Here is a 20,494-nt window from a genome sequence, read left to right as displayed (position 1 = left end):
TTGTCGACCCCTATTAATATTATTAGTGTTCGGTATTGCTCTCTAACACGACATACATTTCTCGGCTCCTTCTCTCTCCATTCCCGGTCTCTGAGTGATTGACAGTAAAGGCTGGAACCAAGACTCGCCAATGTAATACAAAACGCCAGAAGAGAATGGCCATCCATTCCTCCCCAGTTAAAGGAACGCGTTGATCTGCTGAGATGCCTCGCTCTGAGGCAAATTGACATTTCATGAATCCAATTGCTAATTATAAACATGTTGACTACCATTTGAGACAAAATCCGGGAAGATACGAACTAGTCGAAAGTTTCATCTCTCCAATGACAGCTCGGGGAAGTTCGGTATCAAGCACGAGTGACGAGGCACTTCAAAACCAGAAAGCACGAATGGAGCGGGCATCTGTACATGTATGAGGTACGAGTCAGGATTCAACGTATCGGATACACTGTTGATTGTACACCGTTATCCAGCCGCAATATCCACAGCTCATCGCTGTCGGGAGTCGGGACGCACTATCCACATTCTGCACCGTCCGGGAGTCCGGGATCCAGGTGGAGTCCAGTCCATGAGAAAAAAAAAAAATCATATGAAGCATCTGTATGCAAACTGAGACATACCTACATCATTGTGAGTGCGAGATCATACGAGGAATGAGCTCATGTTATGATGGACCGGAGCATTATTTATGGATCAGCCTGAAACACCAAACGGTTGACTCTTTGTATCACAGAAGCAGCTAGAAATAGAATAGGCTGAGAAGGAGTATACTCGACGTGGGTCCGTAATCAGGGGTGTGATGACCGCAATTTATATTGGACTTGAGATGAAGAGATCAACGGCGACTCTTTCGAATGGAGTCGATCATCTCTCGTCGTATAACCAATCCTGGAAAGAGCACAAGATTATGTTGCTCTGTAGGTATCTATCCAGCAGGTATACATCTGGAGCACAACTGTTTAGCACTGTCTTTCATGGTCTTGGCTCATTCTGCCTCTAGTAATATTGGATCCGGCTCAACTAGAATACGCCGTGACTTGAAAGTTAGAACTGTCTTATGGAGTTGATTGATGATCAAGAATGGCGGCAGGATACTGAATCCCTATGGAGGATCACTCCTCTTAGGATCAAGGTGGACATATGTCTCTTTCGCATCCTCCAATGCCCCTGCTTCTATCTACCAATCTCACGAAAAGTAACAAGAAGATAAGCGTGCGGGCATCACAAGCAATTAAAACAGAATCTATTCATCTACAGCAGGTCACCATGAAGGAACAGAAGGCCAATAATCGTCATAACCATGTATATCATCACTCACAATATATCCCCCACATAATCCATCAAATCAATCTTAGCAGACGCATTGATGGCCCGAATCGCAGCCGTAAAGTAGGGGATCTCCTGTCCTCCATATTCACAGCGGTTTCCGTGGATATCGATGTTGACCTTGCCAAAGTCTGTGTTGCTACTCTCCCACAAGCCTTTCTTGATGAGGAGTGTCTCATCAATGCTACCAAGCACAACCGTGTTAACGATATCGCCTTCGATCGTCAAGTTGGGCAGATCGACATAGCCCAGTGACGTGTCTCCAACAGAGAGATTGAGACTGACAAAGCCCTAGGATCATGTTTGTGAGCATGGAACCTTTTGCTTTTGATTTGGCACTGGCACACACCATCTCGACGCTGAAAGGGGTCGGATTGTGAAAAGCAACCGTCGCGTTCACGTTATATCCTTCCGGGGTCGTTGGGCTCAGGAGATCAAGGCTCGTCACGTTAAATGCGCCATCGCTGTTGAGGAATTCTATCCCCAAGATATCAGTATCGTCTGGCTGCTAGCGTATCGTGATTGCCTACCCTGAACATTGTACCCTGGAAGAATGCAGCTGGTTAGCTCCATTGAACTTGGCTAGAACCCGAGGGCTATAAGCGTACCTTGCATCTTCATCGTCTTGTGTATATCCAAATGCGCTGTCGGCAATGCCCCGAACTTGAGATCCGGATCCCCCGTGACAAGCACTGCATACTCCTTGTCCGAAGCTGCTGCTGCCGCCAACTGTGAAAGACAGTCGACACACAACAGATCCAGATCCTGGCTAATAGAAAAGTCTGCACCATCGCTGAAATCAATTTGGGAAACAGGGAAGATAGCCATTGGTGTTGATGTGCCAGGAACAGTGATAGTTGCATTGAACGCAGAGAGATGGCCACTGCCACTGAAGCCTCCACCCATTTTCAACTTCTGTGTTTGGCTGACATGAAAGGCCGAGGGCCTGGGGTTTGTGATTTGCAAGCCCGTATAGTCATACTTATAGTCGTTGATGTATTGGCTCGCAATTCGAGGAACGCCCACATAGATGCTATATAGACACTTGTCAGTCAGAAAGCGTTAACAAGGGATGAACACTGACATCGGCAGAACCACCACCAGGACGATGGCACAGAAGCAGATCAGGTATAGCCACCACCACTTCTGCATATGGGCCTTCCATCGCTGGATGCGAGATGGTTTGACTTGTGCACTCTTATCATTCACCTCCGAAGTCCCGGAGCTCTGTTCCAAGTCCAGCTTTGCCATCGTTGCGGGTTGTTGCCAAAGGACTCCACTGCGAGAAAACTTTCACACAGGATACTAAGTGGAGGGTGCTTGACCTGGAAAACCCCGCAGATATCGATATCCTGCCACCAGTTGATAATATAACGATCAACCCCATGGGGCGACAACTCCATGTCGATCGTTGATCCACTTCACATGAGATACCATGAATACGCTTCGCAACCGCGGTTGTGATGTCATTTCAGAGCTTGAAACGCCGGTATAGATATATAATTTGATAGTATTGTCATGGGTTTTGATATAGAAGAAGTTGGTTCCTTGTTGATTGATGCTGTAGGTGGCTTGGCGATTGGCGAAGGAAGACACAATACCTTAGTAGACAGTGTCACTTACACATATACAGCTTCCCGATGTATGCATGTCAATGACATTCACTGATGAGAGCTCTGTCCTCGCAATGATGTGGGCAATAGCAGCCTGTCTCTTAGGCAGCATCAACCCTTAGACAACTACTCTTCATCGCCATCTACCTGAAGACGCTGAGGCTGCATCTATACATCGACCATCCGTGATAAACTTGCATCAAGACTTGAAAAGCCACATTTGCGCTCATATGCGAGAAAACAAAGTATATTAGACATCTGAGTATGGTCAGTTATACTCAACATGCACTGGGGAAGAAAAAGCAAGAACTGGCTGGCTGGATATCTACGAGGAAGAAACAGTTCACCATCACACACATAGATAGATACTCGCTCTAGACCAAGTTTACTAACTACAACTACAATGCATCAACAGAATCGTATCCTCGGCAGTAGTCGTTGCCAGCTTCTGCCGGGTGAAATCTCTCATTCAGCTACCTGCGCCATCTCTCCAGTTCAACTGGAATCCATAACAGATACCAAGTGGCATTAAAGCAAACCGCCTCACAGGGAGACACAACAGAATCAAGCAAGGCATGTAGCCAAATGGGGCCCGTCCCTGAGGTGGAGACGCGTTGGAAGAATGGAGGCTGAAACTAAAATAGATAACTAACCCATCTATCCCGATGGTCTGACGAAGTTTGGGGAAATCAGAGAAGGAGAAAGAAAAGCCAACAAAGGGGGAGAGCCTCTTGAGACGAACCAAATCCCCATCAGAAGCCTGTGAACACCAGACAAACAAGACTGAGAGAGACAATGTTCCCGTCACAACAGCGAGAAGAAAGAGAAGAGCCAATGGTTAATCATATCCATCATAATGATAAGAGAAGCATCAGATCTTGGCCCCCCACTGATTCAAGTTAGGCATGTACAAAAAGAAAACAAGAGACATAGTATATGCAAAAGTCAAAACTCCAGTTATCATGCATCGAGAGACGTTATCACATGTCAAAATTATCATCAACGTTGAAGATGCCCGGCTCGCTGCCATCGTTGCTCTTGTGAACACCACTCATGTGCTGATCGATGGAATTGCCGTGCTGGTGCGATCGTTGCCACTGCTCTGGATCCTCCTCCATATGGTCACTGGGGTCATGCTTCATATGGTGGTCAATGGAGCTCTCATTGACAAAGGTGAAACCCTTGAAGTTGGCCTGCATTCCTGGGGACAGCGGAGTTGAGGCGGTCAAAAATCCATTGGCTAAGGCGGCGGCACGGTCATTCAGCGAAGCGTTGTTCTCGAGGGCGTTGGTGAACTCAGGATCAAAATTCGACGTGTCGGTATCGGATTTGAGCTTCGGCTTGAACGGCGGGATGACTTCCTTGCGAGCGAGTGCCTGCCAGTCGACGTCGTTGAAGAACGGATGGGCCATCAACTCCTTCGCGTCGCCCTTAGCGCCCAGGCGGTGACTGGGGTTCCGATTCAGCAGACCCTTGACAAAATTTCTACCCTCGGTGCTGAGCGCATCGCGTGGGAAGCGAACCTTGCCGAACGCGATATTTTTGTACATCTGCTGAGTGTCTTCCGCGTAGAACGGACTCCATCCGCAGCACATCTCAAAGACAAGAACACCGAGTGACCAAAAGTCCACCATCTTCGTGTACCCTTGCTCATCAAGCAAGACCTCAGGCGCCAGGTATTCCGTGGTTCCGCAAAAGGTGTTCGTTGTGTCGTTCTGCGTGAGATTGGCCTTGGATAGACCAAAGTCGCACAGTGCGATATGCCCATTCGCATCAAGAAGAATGTTCTCCGGCTTCAAATCCCGGTAAACGATGTCATGATCATGAAGATGCTGGAGTGCTAGAATCAATTCGGCGATGTAGAATTTAGCCCGTGCCTCCTGGAAACGCCCCTCCTTCTGCAGGTGCCAAAACAGCTCGCCGCCTGACATGTAGTCCGTGACCAGGTACAGGTCCGTAGGAGTCTGGAAGGAGAATTTGAGTCCAACAATGAATGGAGATGCCGCCATAGCGGTCCGAACCAAGATGTTCCGTTCTCCCAGGGTATGAGCGACTTCCTTCTTCTGGATGATGACCTTCTTCGACAGGACCTTCATGGCGTAGATACGGTGCGTATCCTTCTTCATGACCTGATAAACCTGCCCGAATGTTCCTTTTCCGATGAGTTTCAGGATCTGAAAGTCGTTTGGTCCCACTTGCTTCTTATCGGTCTGTTCGAAAAGCATCTCGAGGTGGATTTCGCCAGAGATTTGGTTATCGCCAGCTCCGCGGGCTGACAATGGGAACCATCCTTCTAGTCGACTGTGATCTTCCTTGAGATTCAAAGACAGCCGTACATGGCCGAGGAATGCCTCTTGGTTGTTGCGATCGTACACCGAAACATCAATTTCAGATTCTTCGCCCAGAACATCGCTAGTCGATCTTCGTTAGCACACCGAAAAAAAAAAGAGGAAGGAAGGACACATACAAAGTTGCCTCGTGGTTCCAGTGTGGATCCGCCACGGGAGACTTCCCCCTGGGATCATGACCCTCGAGTGCGCTGTTGTTGCTGCTCTGGCGGCTCTTCATGGGGATCGCCATTGGCCGCCCGGCTTCGCGGTCCGATTTCTCTTTCTCTTTCTGTTGTCGCTCAATCGAGGCTTCCTCCTCATCATGGGCACTCTTCGAGATGACTTCATTCCACTCGAAAACGCATACCACGTACGGATCAAAACCGGGTCTGATGCCCCGGGCTTCGGTGATCTTGACGTAGAGTTTACCCTTGAGGGGTCCTAAAGACGGGCCGGATTGCTGCTGCTGCTGCTGGTCTTGCTCTGATTCCGAACAGTCCAGCTGGGACGGAAACGCTTCATTGAGCTTTCCCGCAATCTCGTCGGCGGACGTGGCCATGTCATCGGACTGGGACTGTTCCGACGAGCGAGGGCAAGATGTGACAGGTGGGTTCTTCTCGGCCGTTTGGGATCCTTCATTAGACATGGCGCGGGGAGTAAGGGGGGGAGTGTTCTTTGGACACGAAGCATCAGAGAGATTCCCAGTTAGCTTCGTAAGATTCTCAGAAGACATGGAAAGAGGTTTTTCGTGGGCGAGGAGGGGGACTTCCGGCAGGTCCAACGGGTCTGAAGCAGGAGGAAGGGAAGGGTTGGAGAAGTGCGAAGCAAGGACGGGGTCATCAGAGATGCTAGAAACTGGGTGGGATGTATGACGGCGTGCTTGGGGCTCAGCGGGATTGGCTGTGGATGGTGAAAGATAGCTTTTCAAAGCAGTGAAAATGGAAGCCATGCCCTTCTCGGGGGCTGAGGAGCCCAGCTCAGATTCCTCCGGCTCTTTCTGCAAAAGGGAACAGGCGGAGGAATAGGGGGGAGTGGGCAGGTTTGTAGGAGGTAAGGACTCCGGAGAGATTTCTTGTGCGCCGAGTTTCTTGTCTGGTGGTACGGAGGAGGCTCTGATGTCCGAAGCCCCGTCACGCTCCATCATGACAAAAGACCCCGAGGAAGAGGAATTGTGCCCAGAGCCTTGCTCATCCCGCGTCTCTGTGGAATATGTACCCGGCTGCTTATCGTTGAAGGAAGCAACTGTCTCAGAAAAAGGAAACCACGAATTGGAGGGGCAATTGTCATGACTTGAGGAGGGACCAACCTGGAAATAACTATGCATGATTGATGGTTGGCGTTTGTCTGTAAGATCAGGTTGAGGAGTTGCAATGCCCGATGGGGTGGAACGATTGGACCCAATTGTATCCTGGTTGTTGTTGTTGTTGTTGTTGTCCTCCTGCGAGTGATTGCTATGAAAATGCGTCAGTTACGGTGAAATGCAACATGCGCCACAGAGGCAGTCAAAACAGCAGCAATCGGGCGAGCATCGTGATTATGACGATTGGGGGTGAGGATTTCAATGGTGGGTGACTCAATTCCACTCAGCATAAGACTGAGATGCATGAGGGAGACGAAGGAGGAGAAGGACCAAAAAATAAAATAAAAAATGAATCGCTGAGAGACAACAGTAAACCAGAATGCTTCTACTGCAATCTGCGAAACATTGAGCAGCAAGACATTCAAGTCAATCTCTTGCTCATCTCCCGACTTGACGCTTTGAGGAGGGGGAGACAGAGAGAAGCGACAACACGAAAGGAAGGCGACTCACCTCCGCGAGACCGGCTGCTTCAGCATACCCACATCTCCGTGTAAATCTGTTCCACTCTGAGCAGCAGCCATCATTGAGATTCCATTCGAGTCCAGATTCCTCCACCGTAAGAAGACTGGGGTGTATATGAAGCGACTCGATCGGAGGGGTAGTGGTGGGGTTGAATGAAAAGAATGTTGAGGCGCAAAGCGAGGTCGGCAGAGGTGATTGTTAGAGTAGTCGTCGAGTAGTTTAGATCACTACTATTAGTGGCGGGCGGTAGTCGGTGGAGGAGAATGAGAGAGAGATTGTGTGGTGCGGAGTCGACAAAAAAAAAAGGCTGTGACGACGCCGTCGGGGCAATGACGAGCTAAGGAAGTTTGCGGGAAAGGGGAGAATGGATCCGATCGGGGTGTCGGGAGTGCACCAGTCAGAAGATAAGGTGCAATGTGAAGGCAGACTCTGTTTGTATCAAGGAGGAGAATGATAAGGGGTGTTGAGTAAGTGAATAGAAGTAGTGTAGATCGGTGGATGAGAATCACGAAAAGAGAGAGAGTAAGAAGAGAAGAGAGAATTAAGGTAGACAGACAGATGGCTGGGGAGACTAAAATCGTATAGTGGTAGGTAGTTGGTAAGGTAGTTGGTAGTTGGTAGTATGGAAGTAAGTATCCGTATCTGGTCTGGTATTACTCAGATAATAGTGGCAGTGGCAGTGGTGGGAGTGAAGGAGACATGATTCTTCTCCCAAGGAAAAGATCGGAAAGGCTTCTGATTTGCTTGGGTTTGGGAATCCAAGTGGACCTTTTTTTTTTTTTTTTTTTTTCTTGGGTTCGCTCCTTTTACCAGGACTCAGGAGTGAGGTTCAATTTGTTCAGTAACCTCACTTTAGGTATGGATCTGGTGGGTTTGGATGAGGGCCGCTTTTCGAATGAGAATGAGGGATTTAATATTACTCAGAACGAAGGAGGACCACCACAGTGATTTGATTTGGAAGCCCCCAAGGACGGAGCAACTTCAAAGCGTAGGAAGACTATTATAGTAGTTCAGGCCCAAGGGGAGGTTTGGGCTGCGAAAAAGCACAGGATTGAGATGGATAAGTTGTAGAGTAGTAGTAATAGTTTCTACTACATCAATTTGATGATGAACTCAGTTTAAGAGATTGTTGACTTTGGGAAATCAAGTCAAGTACGTACTCTGTAGAGATTAAATAAATAATTAAACAGATAATAGCAACAATAACTCGACAGACCAGGGTAATATAATCGGAAGAGCAATGATATGGTGGCGTTGGCCCTGTGAAAAAGCTGAAGTAACAATCCAATCAATAATCCTCAGTCATCTGCAGCGGCTGGAAAAGGGAACAAGTTACAAGACAGTGCACGAGATAACTACTCCGTATTAGACTAGAGAGATGGTTACTTCGAAGGAGATAGATAGACAATCACCGGTGAGAGGCTAATCATAATGGGAAATAATATTAGTGACTGCTCCATACTTGGAATGGACTTGAAGAACTCATACCATGACATGACTTGTAGACTGGTCGTATGCAGTCACAGACAACAGTGAACCTTTTTAAATAATAGAAACATGACCTACCTGTTACAACAGCATTATGTTATCGATCTTCATGGCAACAAAAATATATAAGAACATCATCTCTGAATCATTTGTACCTGAGTATCATGGCCATCCAGAGTTGATGTAGTCATCCTATATGATCCTGCAGGATTATTCCCAGTGCTACAGAGTTGATACAGAGATAGCTATCTATCTAGGACAGTGCATTCATTCCATAGTCACCCATGAGAACTTCCATGAAACCTGGTTGATGTCTTTCAAGAACAATCAAATATCAAATAATGGAATCAAAATGAAACAAGTGGAGAAAACTGGATCACTCCTTATTCAATGAACCACAGGACAGAAAAGTGGTCGAGTCCATCCGAACCACGCAGTTCATGTCCAGCCAAATCGCCAGACAGGATTTGGCACCTCGGGTACCTTTCAAGGCAGGCAGGTGTCCAAGCTGAGCAGTATTACTATAGAGGCCTGACTGACTCTTTTGTGACGATGGAAGGAATGAATGCATGATCAGGACTCGAATAATCATCAGATAGACCGATAGGACTGTCTACCTAGTAATCAGATTGGTCTAGATGGTAGCCATATGTTGAACATAGAGTAGAATTACCCCTTGAGGCCCCTTAAGGCTCCTTCAGGCAGCCAGAGATGATGCCCTGAAGCCTTCCCTTGAACCATCGAGACATTCACCATTACCTCGTTGTTAATGCTATTCCAGACCCTCCTCCTCTCGCACGCTAATCGCGTCAATGGAATAACATCATCTACTAAATAGCATACTAATACTAACTCTCTACTATATACTCCCGGACCTTAAACTCGAGTACTACAAGTCTACATCTCCGCCACTGTGAACCCCTCTTCCTACAGTACATAATAGTGGGGATACATGAGATGAGTGGCTGCCATTCCTCCCATCATAGTATTATTAGTAGTACCTAGCTACCTAGGTAGTGGTTGCTACGTACTTGCCAATTGGTTCAGGCATCACACCATCTGGCTGTAAGTAGTCTGGTCTCCTGCCATTCTATTATTTCACTGATTTGTGTCATTCGCTGGGCGTCTTTGAATAGTTGTAGATCCGTCATCACAGGCTTTGATGACAGCAATCATCCCCAGCTCTAAACTTAGGTACTCTGCACAAAACAGATACAACGCAACACTCAAGACGCCTGGCATTTCCACCATCGTCGAGAGCTGGCTGTTACAAATCTGATGCGACTGGGACAATGCACAGCTCTGTCGATGCGTTGGTTACTCAACAGCACTGCTCTTTGCTCCTGTGGCACCCTCGTGCAGGTGCGGCTGTAGCTGTAGCTGTAACTGCTTGAACGGACCGTTGAGCGATTCCCTACGGATGGGAACAACGCGAGTTCTTCATGAATTAGATACGAAGCATACAACGTCGAATGAAGGTATCGCTTTGGGCTTCCCGATAGATACTACCTACCTACCTAGTTCCCTTACCTCTTCTTCGTACGCCATCACCACTCCAGCCCAGGGCAGCGGTTCAGCTCATCTCAACAAATTCTTGATACTCCAAAGTAGAACGGTTACACCATGCTGGCAGCTGGTGGCTTCATGTGCCGTTGCATAGAAGCCGTAGGCTCCAATGCATTTCAATCGTGTCTGGTCCGACGGCGCGATCAGCCGGCCACAATTGTCCAAACCCGCATTATTCAACGCCTCCTTTCCAACAAGAAGTTCATCTCCTGGAGTCTACATTCCTAACACTGCATGTGCCTTGCGGAAAGCAAAATACCGTACTTGTTGCAACTTGTAAGTACCTAACCAGGACTTCGTAATGTGTATCGCGGACAGATCCCGATCGAGATCTCTCTCCCTATGGCATATATCCCTCATTTATGCACCGACTGCCCGAACGCAGCCACCTACCACAACACGCAGGAAAAAGGATCCTACAGCCGGTGTCTGGCGATACCTTTGGAATGTTCCTTGTCGATAAGTCATCGTTCGAAGGAATCAGCATCCGAGTTGACTCCTTGACAAGTATGTACAAGGAGGTTCGTGCTTCAGGAGCTTCCCTGGGCGTGGTCAGTTGGCGGGTCATCTGCGGGCTCCTTTCTGTTGTGTAAGAAAGGGATCTGCGGCTTGCAGAGCTCCGACAACAGACAGTATCTAGTTAACCGCTATGTCTCCCCGAATCCATGCGTGGAAATAGCTGGAAGATAGCGAAAATGAGCAATGAAGAGCTTGTAACATGTCAATGGTCACTTCTATGATGAATTCAAATTCGCGGAGCGATGATGATAATCGTCAGCAGAACCACCAGTTTCTTAGTTGCAGAAATGCCCCCTTCTCCTGCTCTTCTGACATGTGATTATCAACTATCCTACGTCACAAGAAGGGATGTCTAGTCGTCCAACCTCCCAGGGGCAGCTCATGGAGTAGTACAGCCTCCAGGGATAATCGAAGTTTCAAATTTGAATGCTAGGTGCACTTTGCCTGAGGCACCGTGTATCACCGACTGACCCAAAAGTCCGGAGTAGGGGTGGTAATCAAAATGTCAAAATGACAAAAATGACATGTCATTTGGACTTTTTTTTTTTTCTGACGAGGTAGAATTTTGTCAGAAACCGTTGAATTTCACTAGAGCCACCATATGCTGGGGGATAACTATCTAAACAAATCCATATATTTTGACGAGCCAGGTGTGGTCTCATCTCCTCATCTCCAACTGGAATCAGGTGACAGAGCAATCTATATAACCTGATTGGATGGATTTTGAAATGCTGCTCTTCCATTGGTTACAGGGTGTTGATGTACACCACCCCTACGTACCGTAGTCCGGAGTACTCCGTAGCAAGCCTCAAGCCTTCGGGACAAGAGTCAAGTAGAGTTTTCGCGCGAGCATATCCGTCCTTGCAGAAGCACGTCGCTGTATTTGTAGCGGAGCTGAACTCCAATAAAACAAAAGCCTCTCTCCAAGACGGATTTGCAAAGATCGACACTTCGATAGTAAAGCATCGGGAAACGAGAAGTCAAAGTTCCACTGGGGATGAACGGGGGGGTGAAATGACATCATCCACGAGCATGGGGCTTTCCAAAGCGGACTAGTGATTTTCATACTGAAAGCGCACTAGGGCTTAGGGCAATTTTAACTTATGCACGTGGCGCTATTTGTCTTTTCTGTTGCTGCCTGAGGCATCTAGGCGCGCTGGGCACGCGGAGAAAAGAAATGCCGGGCGGCGTGCAACTGGAGCCCCCGTCCCTAGAACGGTTTGTATCCAGCATTGGATGGAATATTGTTCTGAAGCCGTGATAAGCTGGATTTCTTCGCTCATATACCGGTATGGCGAGGAAGCTAAGAGCGGCTGCGCAAGCAGCTGCTAAATCAATGAGTATGTTTTCTTCCATCAATTCTATTGTTATGCCCTTGATTCCTTGCCTGCTCGATTAAAAAAAATAAATACAAAAGAAACAATGAACGCGCCGAATCCAGGCACTGACCTGTTTTGTTTCTGTTATAGAAAATCTACCCCCTCCGCTTCCCGAGGCATCGGACGAGGAAATGGTAGACGTGCCCCCATCGCGCGAATCATCCCCCGTCGAAGACCCCGGCGATCCATCTGATAAAGACTCCGACGCGGAGCCCGAGCCCCAACCACCCCAGGAGGAAGAGGAAGCACCCGTTGCAGCAGAGACGCCAACGCAAGAATCGACAGTGCAAGAGTCCAATCCCCCGTCGCAAGCCGACACACCTACACACAATCCCGGCCGGATCTCCGCCATCCCCCGCAAGCGTCGGCCAGGTCGTCCGCCCAAGAATCGCCCGCCAGACTGGGATGCGCCGGATGGGAGTGCGCCGCCGCCGGCCCACTCGGGCACGCCTGCGAAGCGGCGACGAGGTCGTCCGGCGGCGAGTGGCGGGCGATGGGCGCGCAATCGGGGCCCGTCGCATGTCACGCAGGTGCCGATCGACAAGGAAGGGAACATGATGGATGTGATCGACGACGAGGTGGCGCTGCCGCCTGACCTGGAGGGCGATACCAAGGTCGACAAGAATGGCGTGCTCAAGGACGGTAGGGAGTATAGGGTCCGGACATTCACGATTCTCAACCGTGGCGAGAGACTTTACATGCTGTCGACGGAGCCAGCCCGGTGCATTGGGTTCAGGGATTCGTATCTGTTCTTCCAGAAGCACAAGCTCCTGTTCAAGATCATCATCGACGATGAGGCGAAGCGAGATCTCATCGAGCGGGACATCATCCCTCATTCTTATAAAGGCCGTGCTATCGGTGTTGTGACTGCTCGATCGGTGTTCAGAGAATTCGGCGCCAAGATCATCGTCGGAGGACGGAAAATCCTCGACGACTACAACGTCCAGGCTGCCAGGGAACGGGGCGATGTCGAAGGCGAACTAGCGGTCCCCGAAGATAGACTACCGGCGCCAGGGGAGCCGTACAATAAGAACCAGTATGTGGCGTGGCATGGAGCCAGCAGTGTCTATCACACCAACGCCCCGTCCTTGCCGCTCCCCACCGGAAAGGTGATCGACTCCAAGAAGCGCAAGGTGACTGTTACGGGTGATAATTGGATGCTGGAGCATGCTCGGGAGGCCAGGTATGTTCTTTAACCTTCTATCTTTGATCCATACTATGCTAACCATAAATAGCACTTTTAATTCAGTCATCCTCAACGCGCGACGCGCGAATCTGGATGGTATATACGACATCCACACCAACGCGATTCATTACCCCAAGGTCATGCAGCCATCCCATGCCCGCTGGGAACGCGTTCCCCCGCCGGATCCTCGCATCGCCGCCCGACTCGCCAAGGGCCTGTCAACCCTCAGCCTGACCAACGGAACAGACGAGGCCGAAGCCCCGCCCCAGGCCGAAGAAGAGCAGGCCCGCGGTGAAGCCGCAGAGCCCAGCACCGAGGACCCCACCATCGAACCAGCGGAGTCCATCTTCTCCGCCATCCCCGCCGGGCTCTCCCGCCGCTTCGCCATCCACGACACCGTCTTCGAAACACCCCCCTACTCCAACATGGGCATCCCCGGCCCGGACGGCGACGTCTACGACCTCGGCGCCAACGGCCTCATCAGCGCCGCCAACTCGCAGCACCCAGAGTTCGTGAGCCCGGAGATCCTCGCCGAGCTGCCGCCCGAGTGCAAGGACGCGCTCGTCGAGGCCGCCGCGCGCGAATGGGAGTGGAAATCGCAATGGCACAGCGAGGCCGTCGACGGATCCCGTACCACGCCGCTGAAGAGCTATGCGTGGTTCCCGTAGTTGTTCCTGCATTTCCTGCCATGTATGTCCCTCGCCATATCGAACTGCCCTTTTGTTTTTTTTTTCTTTTCCCCCCTGATGCTGGAGTCGCGGAGCAAGAATGAGTTGTAGTGCATGTTTTCTTTATTCTTTTTTTTTTTTGTTTTATCGGTATGGGCTGGGGGGTTTTCTTTTTCTTTTTTTTCTTCGTCATTTTGTTTCCTCTTTGGCGGTAGGAGAACAAAAGGTTTTTTTCTTTACTCAGTTCTTACGTATCTTTTTGCTATATGCCTAATTTTATTTTCTTAAGTGCTCCGCCGGAGCATGGTACCTTACCCCTACTCTGGGATGTCTCAGTCGCCTAAATTGATAGAGTGCATTCGTTTATCTTGGATGTGCTACTGGGTAGTCGTATACTATGTGTATATATATGTGTGGAGAGCATAATGTCTCAAGACATGAATTCGTTCCGGGGCTCATGATGTTAATAACAAGTAAAGGGAGAGTTGTAATAGCCAGAGGAGAAACGCAGCGCATGTCTCCGCGAGTCAAACAAAGAGAAAAAGAGAAAATCCCGATTACGCCAACGGTGTATAGATGGAAACGGACACAAAAAACAAAAAAACAAAAAAAAACAAAAGACAAAAAACAACTAGAACGCGTCAAAGGTGCTGTCTGTCTGTCGAGCCAGGGATGGCAATGTCACTCCAGCCATAGCACATGCGCGAAAAACTCCAGTCCATTCGGTATATGCATGACAGCTGGGAAAGAAGGGTGATATGGAAGACGAGGGGGAAACGACTAAGGAAGAAGGAATGACGATAGCAATCTAGCCCATGGCCATCTCGGCGCGCAGCTTTTCCAATTCTGCTTCCTCGTCTTCTTCTTCTTCTGTCTGCTTTGTTTTGGCTTCGACTGGGGTGGTTCGTTAGCTTAGCTTACACTTGAAAGTAAAAGGTATGGAGAGGAAAGGCTTACGCTCTCTGTTGCCTGCGGCGGGTAACCGGTTGAGATCCGCAACGGGCACTGTGCCGGTCTTGAGCATGCGCTCGTCCATGACCTCCTGCTCCAGACCCTCGAGCTCCGCCTCCAATTCCATCTCGTCGGGCTGTTCGCCCAGCGGGTTGTTCGTGATAACCTGTGCGATTTCCTCGCTGAGTTGGTGTTGTTCGCGGAGTTGATCCCTGAATCGTCAGCACGCCATGCCACTTTATCTTTGAGTTTCCAGAAAAGGGAGGAAAGAACATACATTGTCGCGTCGACCTTGTCGATAGTCATCGACCCGTGGATTTGCGTCATGGCCGCACCGGCCGCCTTCATCGCGTTCAAAGTCTCCTGGTTGATATTCGCCGCCTCAATCGAGTAGATCTGCTGTTCGAGCTGGGCGATCTGCGCCGTCGTCTGTTCCAGGTTCTTCTCGTGCACCTTCTTCCTTCGCAGGGCCGCCTTGGCAGCTAGAAACCAGCGTCAGTCCTGACTCTCTCCTCCCGGCTGCACCTCCCCCTCTCTAAAACAAATATGGGGTTGATAGAGAGGGATCCCTTACCATTCTTGTTCGCCGTGATGTTCTTCCGGGCAACCGCCTCCTGCTCCTCCATCAAATGCTCCAGGTGCTTCTCTCTCTTCTGCAGCATGTCCAGCTGCTCCCGCAGCAAGAGGATGGCGTTCTTGGGCGCATCCTTGCGCTTCTGAGCGGCGGCGCCGCCGAACCAGGACCACATCGGGAGGACGGTAGTTGTATAGAGGCTATATCTCCTGTGCTTGGGGTTTATATTGAATCACCTGGAGGAGAAACTTTACCCCCAGACGCCTTATCTTGCTCAGTCTCAATAGATCTTAGAAAGTGGTCGAAGGCGGTGGAGCTCGCAACGCTAAACAGGGAGGGGTTGGAGCGGCGAAGATGGCGTAGGCAGCCAGAAAAAAAAGAGGAGCTAGTATTATTCTAAAGAGGAAGATACACTGATAGAATGGTTGCCTTGCGGTTGAACAGGACAAAAGATAGACTGGACTCTGCAAAATGCCACAGGCAAAAGAGGGCGACGATGATGAGATCCGCTGCGTTTTCCCCTCGCTGTCCGATGACATACCGCGCTAAGCCTATCGGAGTGTGTAAGTCACGTGGTAGTCATCTACATTATCGCACTTTTGGATATTCAACATGGATAGGTATCTTCTCCACGTAGTAATCATTATGCCTTCGATGAGGGTATGATATTGACAGTACCTGAGGGATGAATGGCCCTCTTCCCTCTGTCCGGACTTTTCTCTGCGACCTCCCTTCTCTCCCGGCAGATACCAAAGTGCGATTTCTTGGTTGGTGCGTTCAGCCCTTGTATACATGCCTTGCAAATCCCATAACAATATGCTGTAGAAGCAAGGTTCAAAGGGAGAATATGCTAACAACACTCAGCGTGAGGACATATCACATTCCCACAGGCCATTTACTTCTAGAGCACAATTACCCCAGGGGTAAATCTGCCCGTGTGGCTGTCGACATTAATGCCGTTCTGGACTCGGTGACTTCCGAGGAATTGCGGGTCGGGTCCTGGGTGCATGTCCTTGGATATGTTAGGAGGTACATTAATGAATCCAATGCGCCGTTCGCAGCGAAGATCGCCGGTCCGGTGTATGTGGATGCTGTAGTGGTTTTCTCCGCCGGGGCGATTGTTCTCGGTGACTATGAGAGGATCTTACGGGATGCGCAGGAGGTCGACCGGAGAGTTGCTCGGCCAGCATGAGTGCGAGTCTATGCACTGTAAGTAGGTTTGCCGTGTTGTATGTTTCGCTTCTGACTGAATACCAAGTAGTACCATTAAGCGTAAGTCTTTCTAAGGAGAATTCGCTATGAAAAAAGCCATGCACCTCTATATCTGAGTTTGAACCGAAACGCCTGCCATGATGAATGGATCACTTTTGCTTGACCGAAATGGGCATATCCTGGTTGAGACGTATGGATACCTTCTACACTAAACCTCCATTTTCTCGGCAGCCTGGCTGGTCTCAATACGCTGCATCAGTTTCTTTCGCTTTCCGTCCAGCCGCGCCTGATCCATTTGCATCCGCATGATCAGCGCACTCTTCCGGCGGATCTTATAGCCATACTTATAGAAGATGAACGGAATCGGGATAATGGCCACTTCGAGCAATCCCAACAGCGTACCGGACCAGTTGGGGCCAATCCCCGCATACATATACGATCCGACAAGTGGCAGAACACCGCCGAGCACACTTCGGATGACCGAGTTGCCGGCCATGGCGGACGCGGCGTACACGCCGTAGCTCTGCGCAAGGTAGTTAGAGGCGTAGATGAAGACGCCGGTGTTACCTGTGCCGAAGAGTACGCCCGCGAGGATCGGGACGATCCAGGGGATGGATGCTGGGGCGCACGTCCAGGCAAACCATAGCTCGCCGGCGGGGATGAGCACGGCCGAGATGCATACGACGGAAACCATGGCTTCAATAGGCACCTTGCCTGTCTCCGGGTCGATTTTGTGACTATTGATCATTCGGCGGATCAGAGGCTCGCAGGAGATAGTAATGACACAGCCGGTACCAATGCCGAGAAAGGCCAGGCCAGAGAGACCTAGGGACCAGCCGCGGATCTGACGGAAGACGATGGGATACGCCGTGAAGCAGAGATACAGAATGCCGTAGACAATGGCGATGTAGATGTTCCAGAAGATACTGACACAAATGTCAACTATGATCATGCTGCTGAAGACGGGGTTGTGAAACTCACCAGATAGGTTCCGTGACCGCCATGACAAATGGACGACCCAGATTGACCTTGAGGAGCTCGCCAAAGCCCATCTTCTGGTCGTATCGACTCCACCAGCGGGAGTCGCCCGTCTCCTTGCGAAGTTTGGCGGCTTTCCTCTGCAGAATTATGGGGCTGTATGTCTCTCGCATGATGCAGGCAAGGACCAGCGCAACAGCGGACAGTATCAGGGCAATCCAGTTCATCCATCGCCAACCCAGATACTGCGTCACGAAACCACCGATGATGGGACCCAGCACTACATCCGATTAGCATCAAGTACATATCATGAGTCTTGAGGCAAACCTACCAGGTCCATTAACAGGGCCAAGACTCCAGATGGACATGGCCAAGGCTCGCTGGTCATCTTGAACCAGATCAGCAACCATTCCCGGCGCACTGGAGATCATGACGCTGCCAAAGAAGGCGCCGATGAAACGGACGACGATGAGCGACTCGATCGATTTGCTGAGCGCGCAGGGGATGATCAGAACAGTGAAGATGGCCAGACAGCCGATGGAGACCGGCTTGCGGCCATAGATCTCGCTCATCGGGGCCATGAACATCGATCCTATGGCCAACCCAATCAGGTAGAACGTCAAGCCCAGCGTGACGATGGTTTCAGAGGCGTTGAATTCGGATGCAATAACCCCCACGCCAGAGGTATAGGATGTCGAATGCAGGACGCTGAAGCCGATTGATGTCAATGACTGCACTCGACGCATCGGGACAAAAACAGCAACTCACATAATCAAAGTATTGTACGATAGAATAGCCACAGCCATGGCTTTGTAGGCAAACGACCAGTTCTTCGGATTGGCCTGATCATCATCGTCCTCATAGTCGACCTCGAAGTTGGGATCCGTGGTCCCCGTGGTCCCGATGGAGGTGACCCGTCTGGTCAACGACGGCTCCGACATTCTCGAAGCCCGCGTGTTCAGCGTCCGTAGCGCCTCCATCTGATCGATTGTATCGCCCGAGGTCGTGGATCCGTGGATGGACTCTGCGTCGACGCGGACGGTCTCTTCCTGGCTGGATTCGGACCATTTCTTGGACTCCGAGAATTCCTGGGGCGCCATTGTGTCGGCGGTGGTCCGTCGGGGACGATCGAGAGGCCTTGAGTAGCTTTTCCTTTAGTTGATTTTCGTCGCTTCAATCAGTTTCCGGATAAAGGGCAGTGACATTATGACATGAACAGGATCTGAGGGCGGGTGGGGGAAGGCAAGCAGGAAATATATGCCTATATTCACGAGTATAATGGGAATCTATATTAATTATTAATAAGGATCATGCGGCAGACAGCGTACAGCGCGCCGTTCCGTCGGAATACTCGAGGCTTTCCGAATGCGAGTGTTTATCACAGCAAGCTCAGCACCAGCTGCACGGAGTCCACCTCAGCCAAAAAAAAGATAAGAAACAAAGTAGAAAAGAATACGCCATTCCCAGAGGAAGGATTGACATTATAATGCGCTTGGAAGTTGGAACTATGAGTGGTAGGGGGGGAAGCAGATCGGTGGGGCCTCAGGTTGGAAAAAAAAAAGTTCATATCAGAGCGACACTAGAGAAAGAGAAAGAGACTAAGAGCTAATGAGATGATAAGGATGATCAGAGGACATAGAGCCATCGCTAGTGAGTTTGATAGGAGTATTAAACTTGGATTTCCAAAACTACTAGCCTACTAGCAATGAGAATGGTCGGTTTGGCTCCATTGCGTCCGCGCCTGCAGCTACAGTTGGGAGGGACCAGGATATGGGAGTAGATACTAGATACTACTATCTACTTCCTTCCAAGTGTCTGCACCTCTACAGACTTAACTGACAGGGTAGACTATCTATCTATCTATCTACAGGGGTTGATGGTTGTACCCCGTAGGGCGTGGATAGCTTGGAATCCTACCAGGCCGAGGTCGAAATGCCAGTCGGTTGATAATCTCGGAAAAGGCTAGGCCCCACGCATGATTCAGTGAAGTCAATTCGGGTCGGGTCCAAGATGTCCATGCCATGGACTTTGAAGTATAGTGGACTTGAGAGGTCCACGAGACTGGAGGTCAAGACTCGAGCGCATGTTGCATCATGCAGAGTTGGACCAGATGAAGGTGACTGATCGAGTTCTGAAAGAGTTCGATTGATGGTGTTTGAAGGATGGCAAATTTTGAGTCAAGCTCGGAATCAAGTCCGAAATGAACACGAGCATCTTCTTCAGTCTTTTATCAGTATTAATTATTATAGATAGTAGAATTGTAGTAGTAGTAGTAGTAGTACCTAGTACAGGAGCAGATGTGAAAATTCCCCAGATTCCAAGAGATTGAAGTAAGGTTACGGAGTCTTTGACCCCAGACTCCAGTATCCCAGAGACCCAGACGCCCTGGTAGACTGGTACTCCACAAGAAAAGATACAAATCATACATCTTCAAAATTCAAGATCTCATCATCTCATGAATCACGATACAAATCATCGGCATTCTGGCCGATCCATCCTTGTAATAAGTTCATAAACTAAATGATAATAATACAAGGATTTATGCATTGAAACAGGTTCCGGTTTGCCGCGATGCCGGTTTGCCGAGTGTGAGGACTGAAGAGTGAAGATCCTGGCATATGAGACTGGTGGCTTTCCCTTAGGGGATTCATATTAAGGCACTACTGGTCATTGCATAGTCATTGGGCATCAATCTTGGAAAACAAAATGACTACTCTGTAACTAGTTATCTAGACTATGGATACTGGATAGACTTCCCTGATATTGATATTATTTCAATTTGTATCCGACTATCTGTATCATTGTGCTTAATAGGTACCTTAGGCATCAATCTTTGAGTCGAGTGAGTCGCGATTGACCAATGAGCATCGAGCCTGTCGTGT

At 49.6% G+C, this 20,494-nt stretch overlaps 6 protein-coding genes across 6 annotated transcripts, besides 4 other annotated features; 2 read left to right on the top strand and 4 right to left on the bottom strand.

Annotated features, from left to right (window-relative positions):
* Positions 1–1,314: 1,314 nt before the first annotated feature.
* On the bottom strand, positions 1,315–2,577 carry ACLA_028200 (DUF3712 domain-containing protein; the record flags this gene model as incomplete). Its single annotated transcript, XM_001269520.1, has 5 exons — positions 1,315–1,617; positions 1,676–1,803; positions 1,857–1,871; positions 1,935–2,359; positions 2,411–2,577. 5 exons carry the CDS (start codon positions 2,575–2,577, stop codon positions 1,315–1,317), a joined length of 1,038 nt encoding a protein of 345 aa, XP_001269521.1.
* A 1,342-nt stretch (positions 2,578–3,919) lies between these two features.
* On the bottom strand, positions 3,920–7,150 carry schA (serine/threonine protein kinase SCH9; the record flags this gene model as incomplete). Its single annotated transcript, XM_001269519.1, has 3 exons — positions 3,920–5,351; positions 5,407–6,720; positions 7,080–7,150. The coding sequence occupies 3 exons, from the start codon at positions 7,148–7,150 to the stop codon at positions 3,920–3,922; spliced, it is 2,817 nt and encodes a 938-aa protein (XP_001269520.1).
* Positions 6,681–6,703: a microsatellite.
* Positions 7,151–7,860: 710 nt separating the features above from the next.
* Positions 7,861–7,884: a microsatellite.
* A 4,071-nt stretch (positions 7,885–11,955) lies between these two features.
* ACLA_028180 (chromatin structure-remodeling complex subunit RSC7) lies at positions 11,956–13,897 on the top strand (the record flags this gene model as incomplete). Its single annotated transcript, XM_001269518.1, has 3 exons — positions 11,956–12,004; positions 12,134–13,226; positions 13,279–13,897. The coding sequence occupies 3 exons, from the start codon at positions 11,956–11,958 to the stop codon at positions 13,895–13,897; spliced, it is 1,761 nt and encodes a 586-aa protein (XP_001269519.1).
* Positions 13,898–14,487: 590 nt separating this feature from the next.
* Positions 14,488–14,525: a microsatellite.
* A 180-nt stretch (positions 14,526–14,705) lies between these two features.
* Positions 14,706–15,597, bottom strand: ACLA_028170 (ESCRT-III subunit protein SNF7; the record flags this gene model as incomplete). The annotated part of the gene is made up of 4 exons (XM_001269517.1): positions 14,706–14,791; positions 14,819–15,060; positions 15,126–15,330; positions 15,423–15,597. 4 exons carry the CDS (start codon positions 15,595–15,597, stop codon positions 14,706–14,708), a joined length of 708 nt encoding a protein of 235 aa, XP_001269518.1.
* A 672-nt stretch (positions 15,598–16,269) lies between these two features.
* ACLA_028160 (nuclear telomere cap complex subunit Ten1) lies at positions 16,270–16,614 on the top strand (the record flags this gene model as incomplete). The annotated part of the gene is made up of 1 exon (XM_001269516.1): positions 16,270–16,614. The coding sequence occupies one exon, from the start codon at positions 16,270–16,272 to the stop codon at positions 16,612–16,614; it is 345 nt and encodes a 114-aa protein (XP_001269517.1).
* Positions 16,615–16,842: 228 nt separating this feature from the next.
* On the bottom strand, positions 16,843–18,712 carry ACLA_028150 (MFS transporter; the record flags this gene model as incomplete). Its single annotated transcript, XM_001269515.1, has 4 exons — positions 16,843–17,560; positions 17,616–17,892; positions 17,944–18,320; positions 18,381–18,712. 4 exons carry the CDS (start codon positions 18,710–18,712, stop codon positions 16,843–16,845), a joined length of 1,704 nt encoding a protein of 567 aa, XP_001269516.1.
* Positions 18,713–19,872: 1,160 nt separating this feature from the next.
* Positions 19,873–19,893: a microsatellite.
* Between the last annotated feature and the right edge of the window lie 601 nt (positions 19,894–20,494).

The sequence above is a fragment of the Aspergillus clavatus genome, genomic scaffold (genome assembly GCF_000002715.2).
Source record: "Aspergillus clavatus NRRL 1 1099423829805 genomic scaffold, whole genome shotgun sequence".
NCBI classification, from domain to species: domain Eukaryota; kingdom Fungi; phylum Ascomycota; class Eurotiomycetes; order Eurotiales; family Aspergillaceae; genus Aspergillus; species Aspergillus clavatus.
Note: the sequence above shows the minus strand (reverse complement) of the source record. Positions and strands in the feature narration are given on the sequence as shown.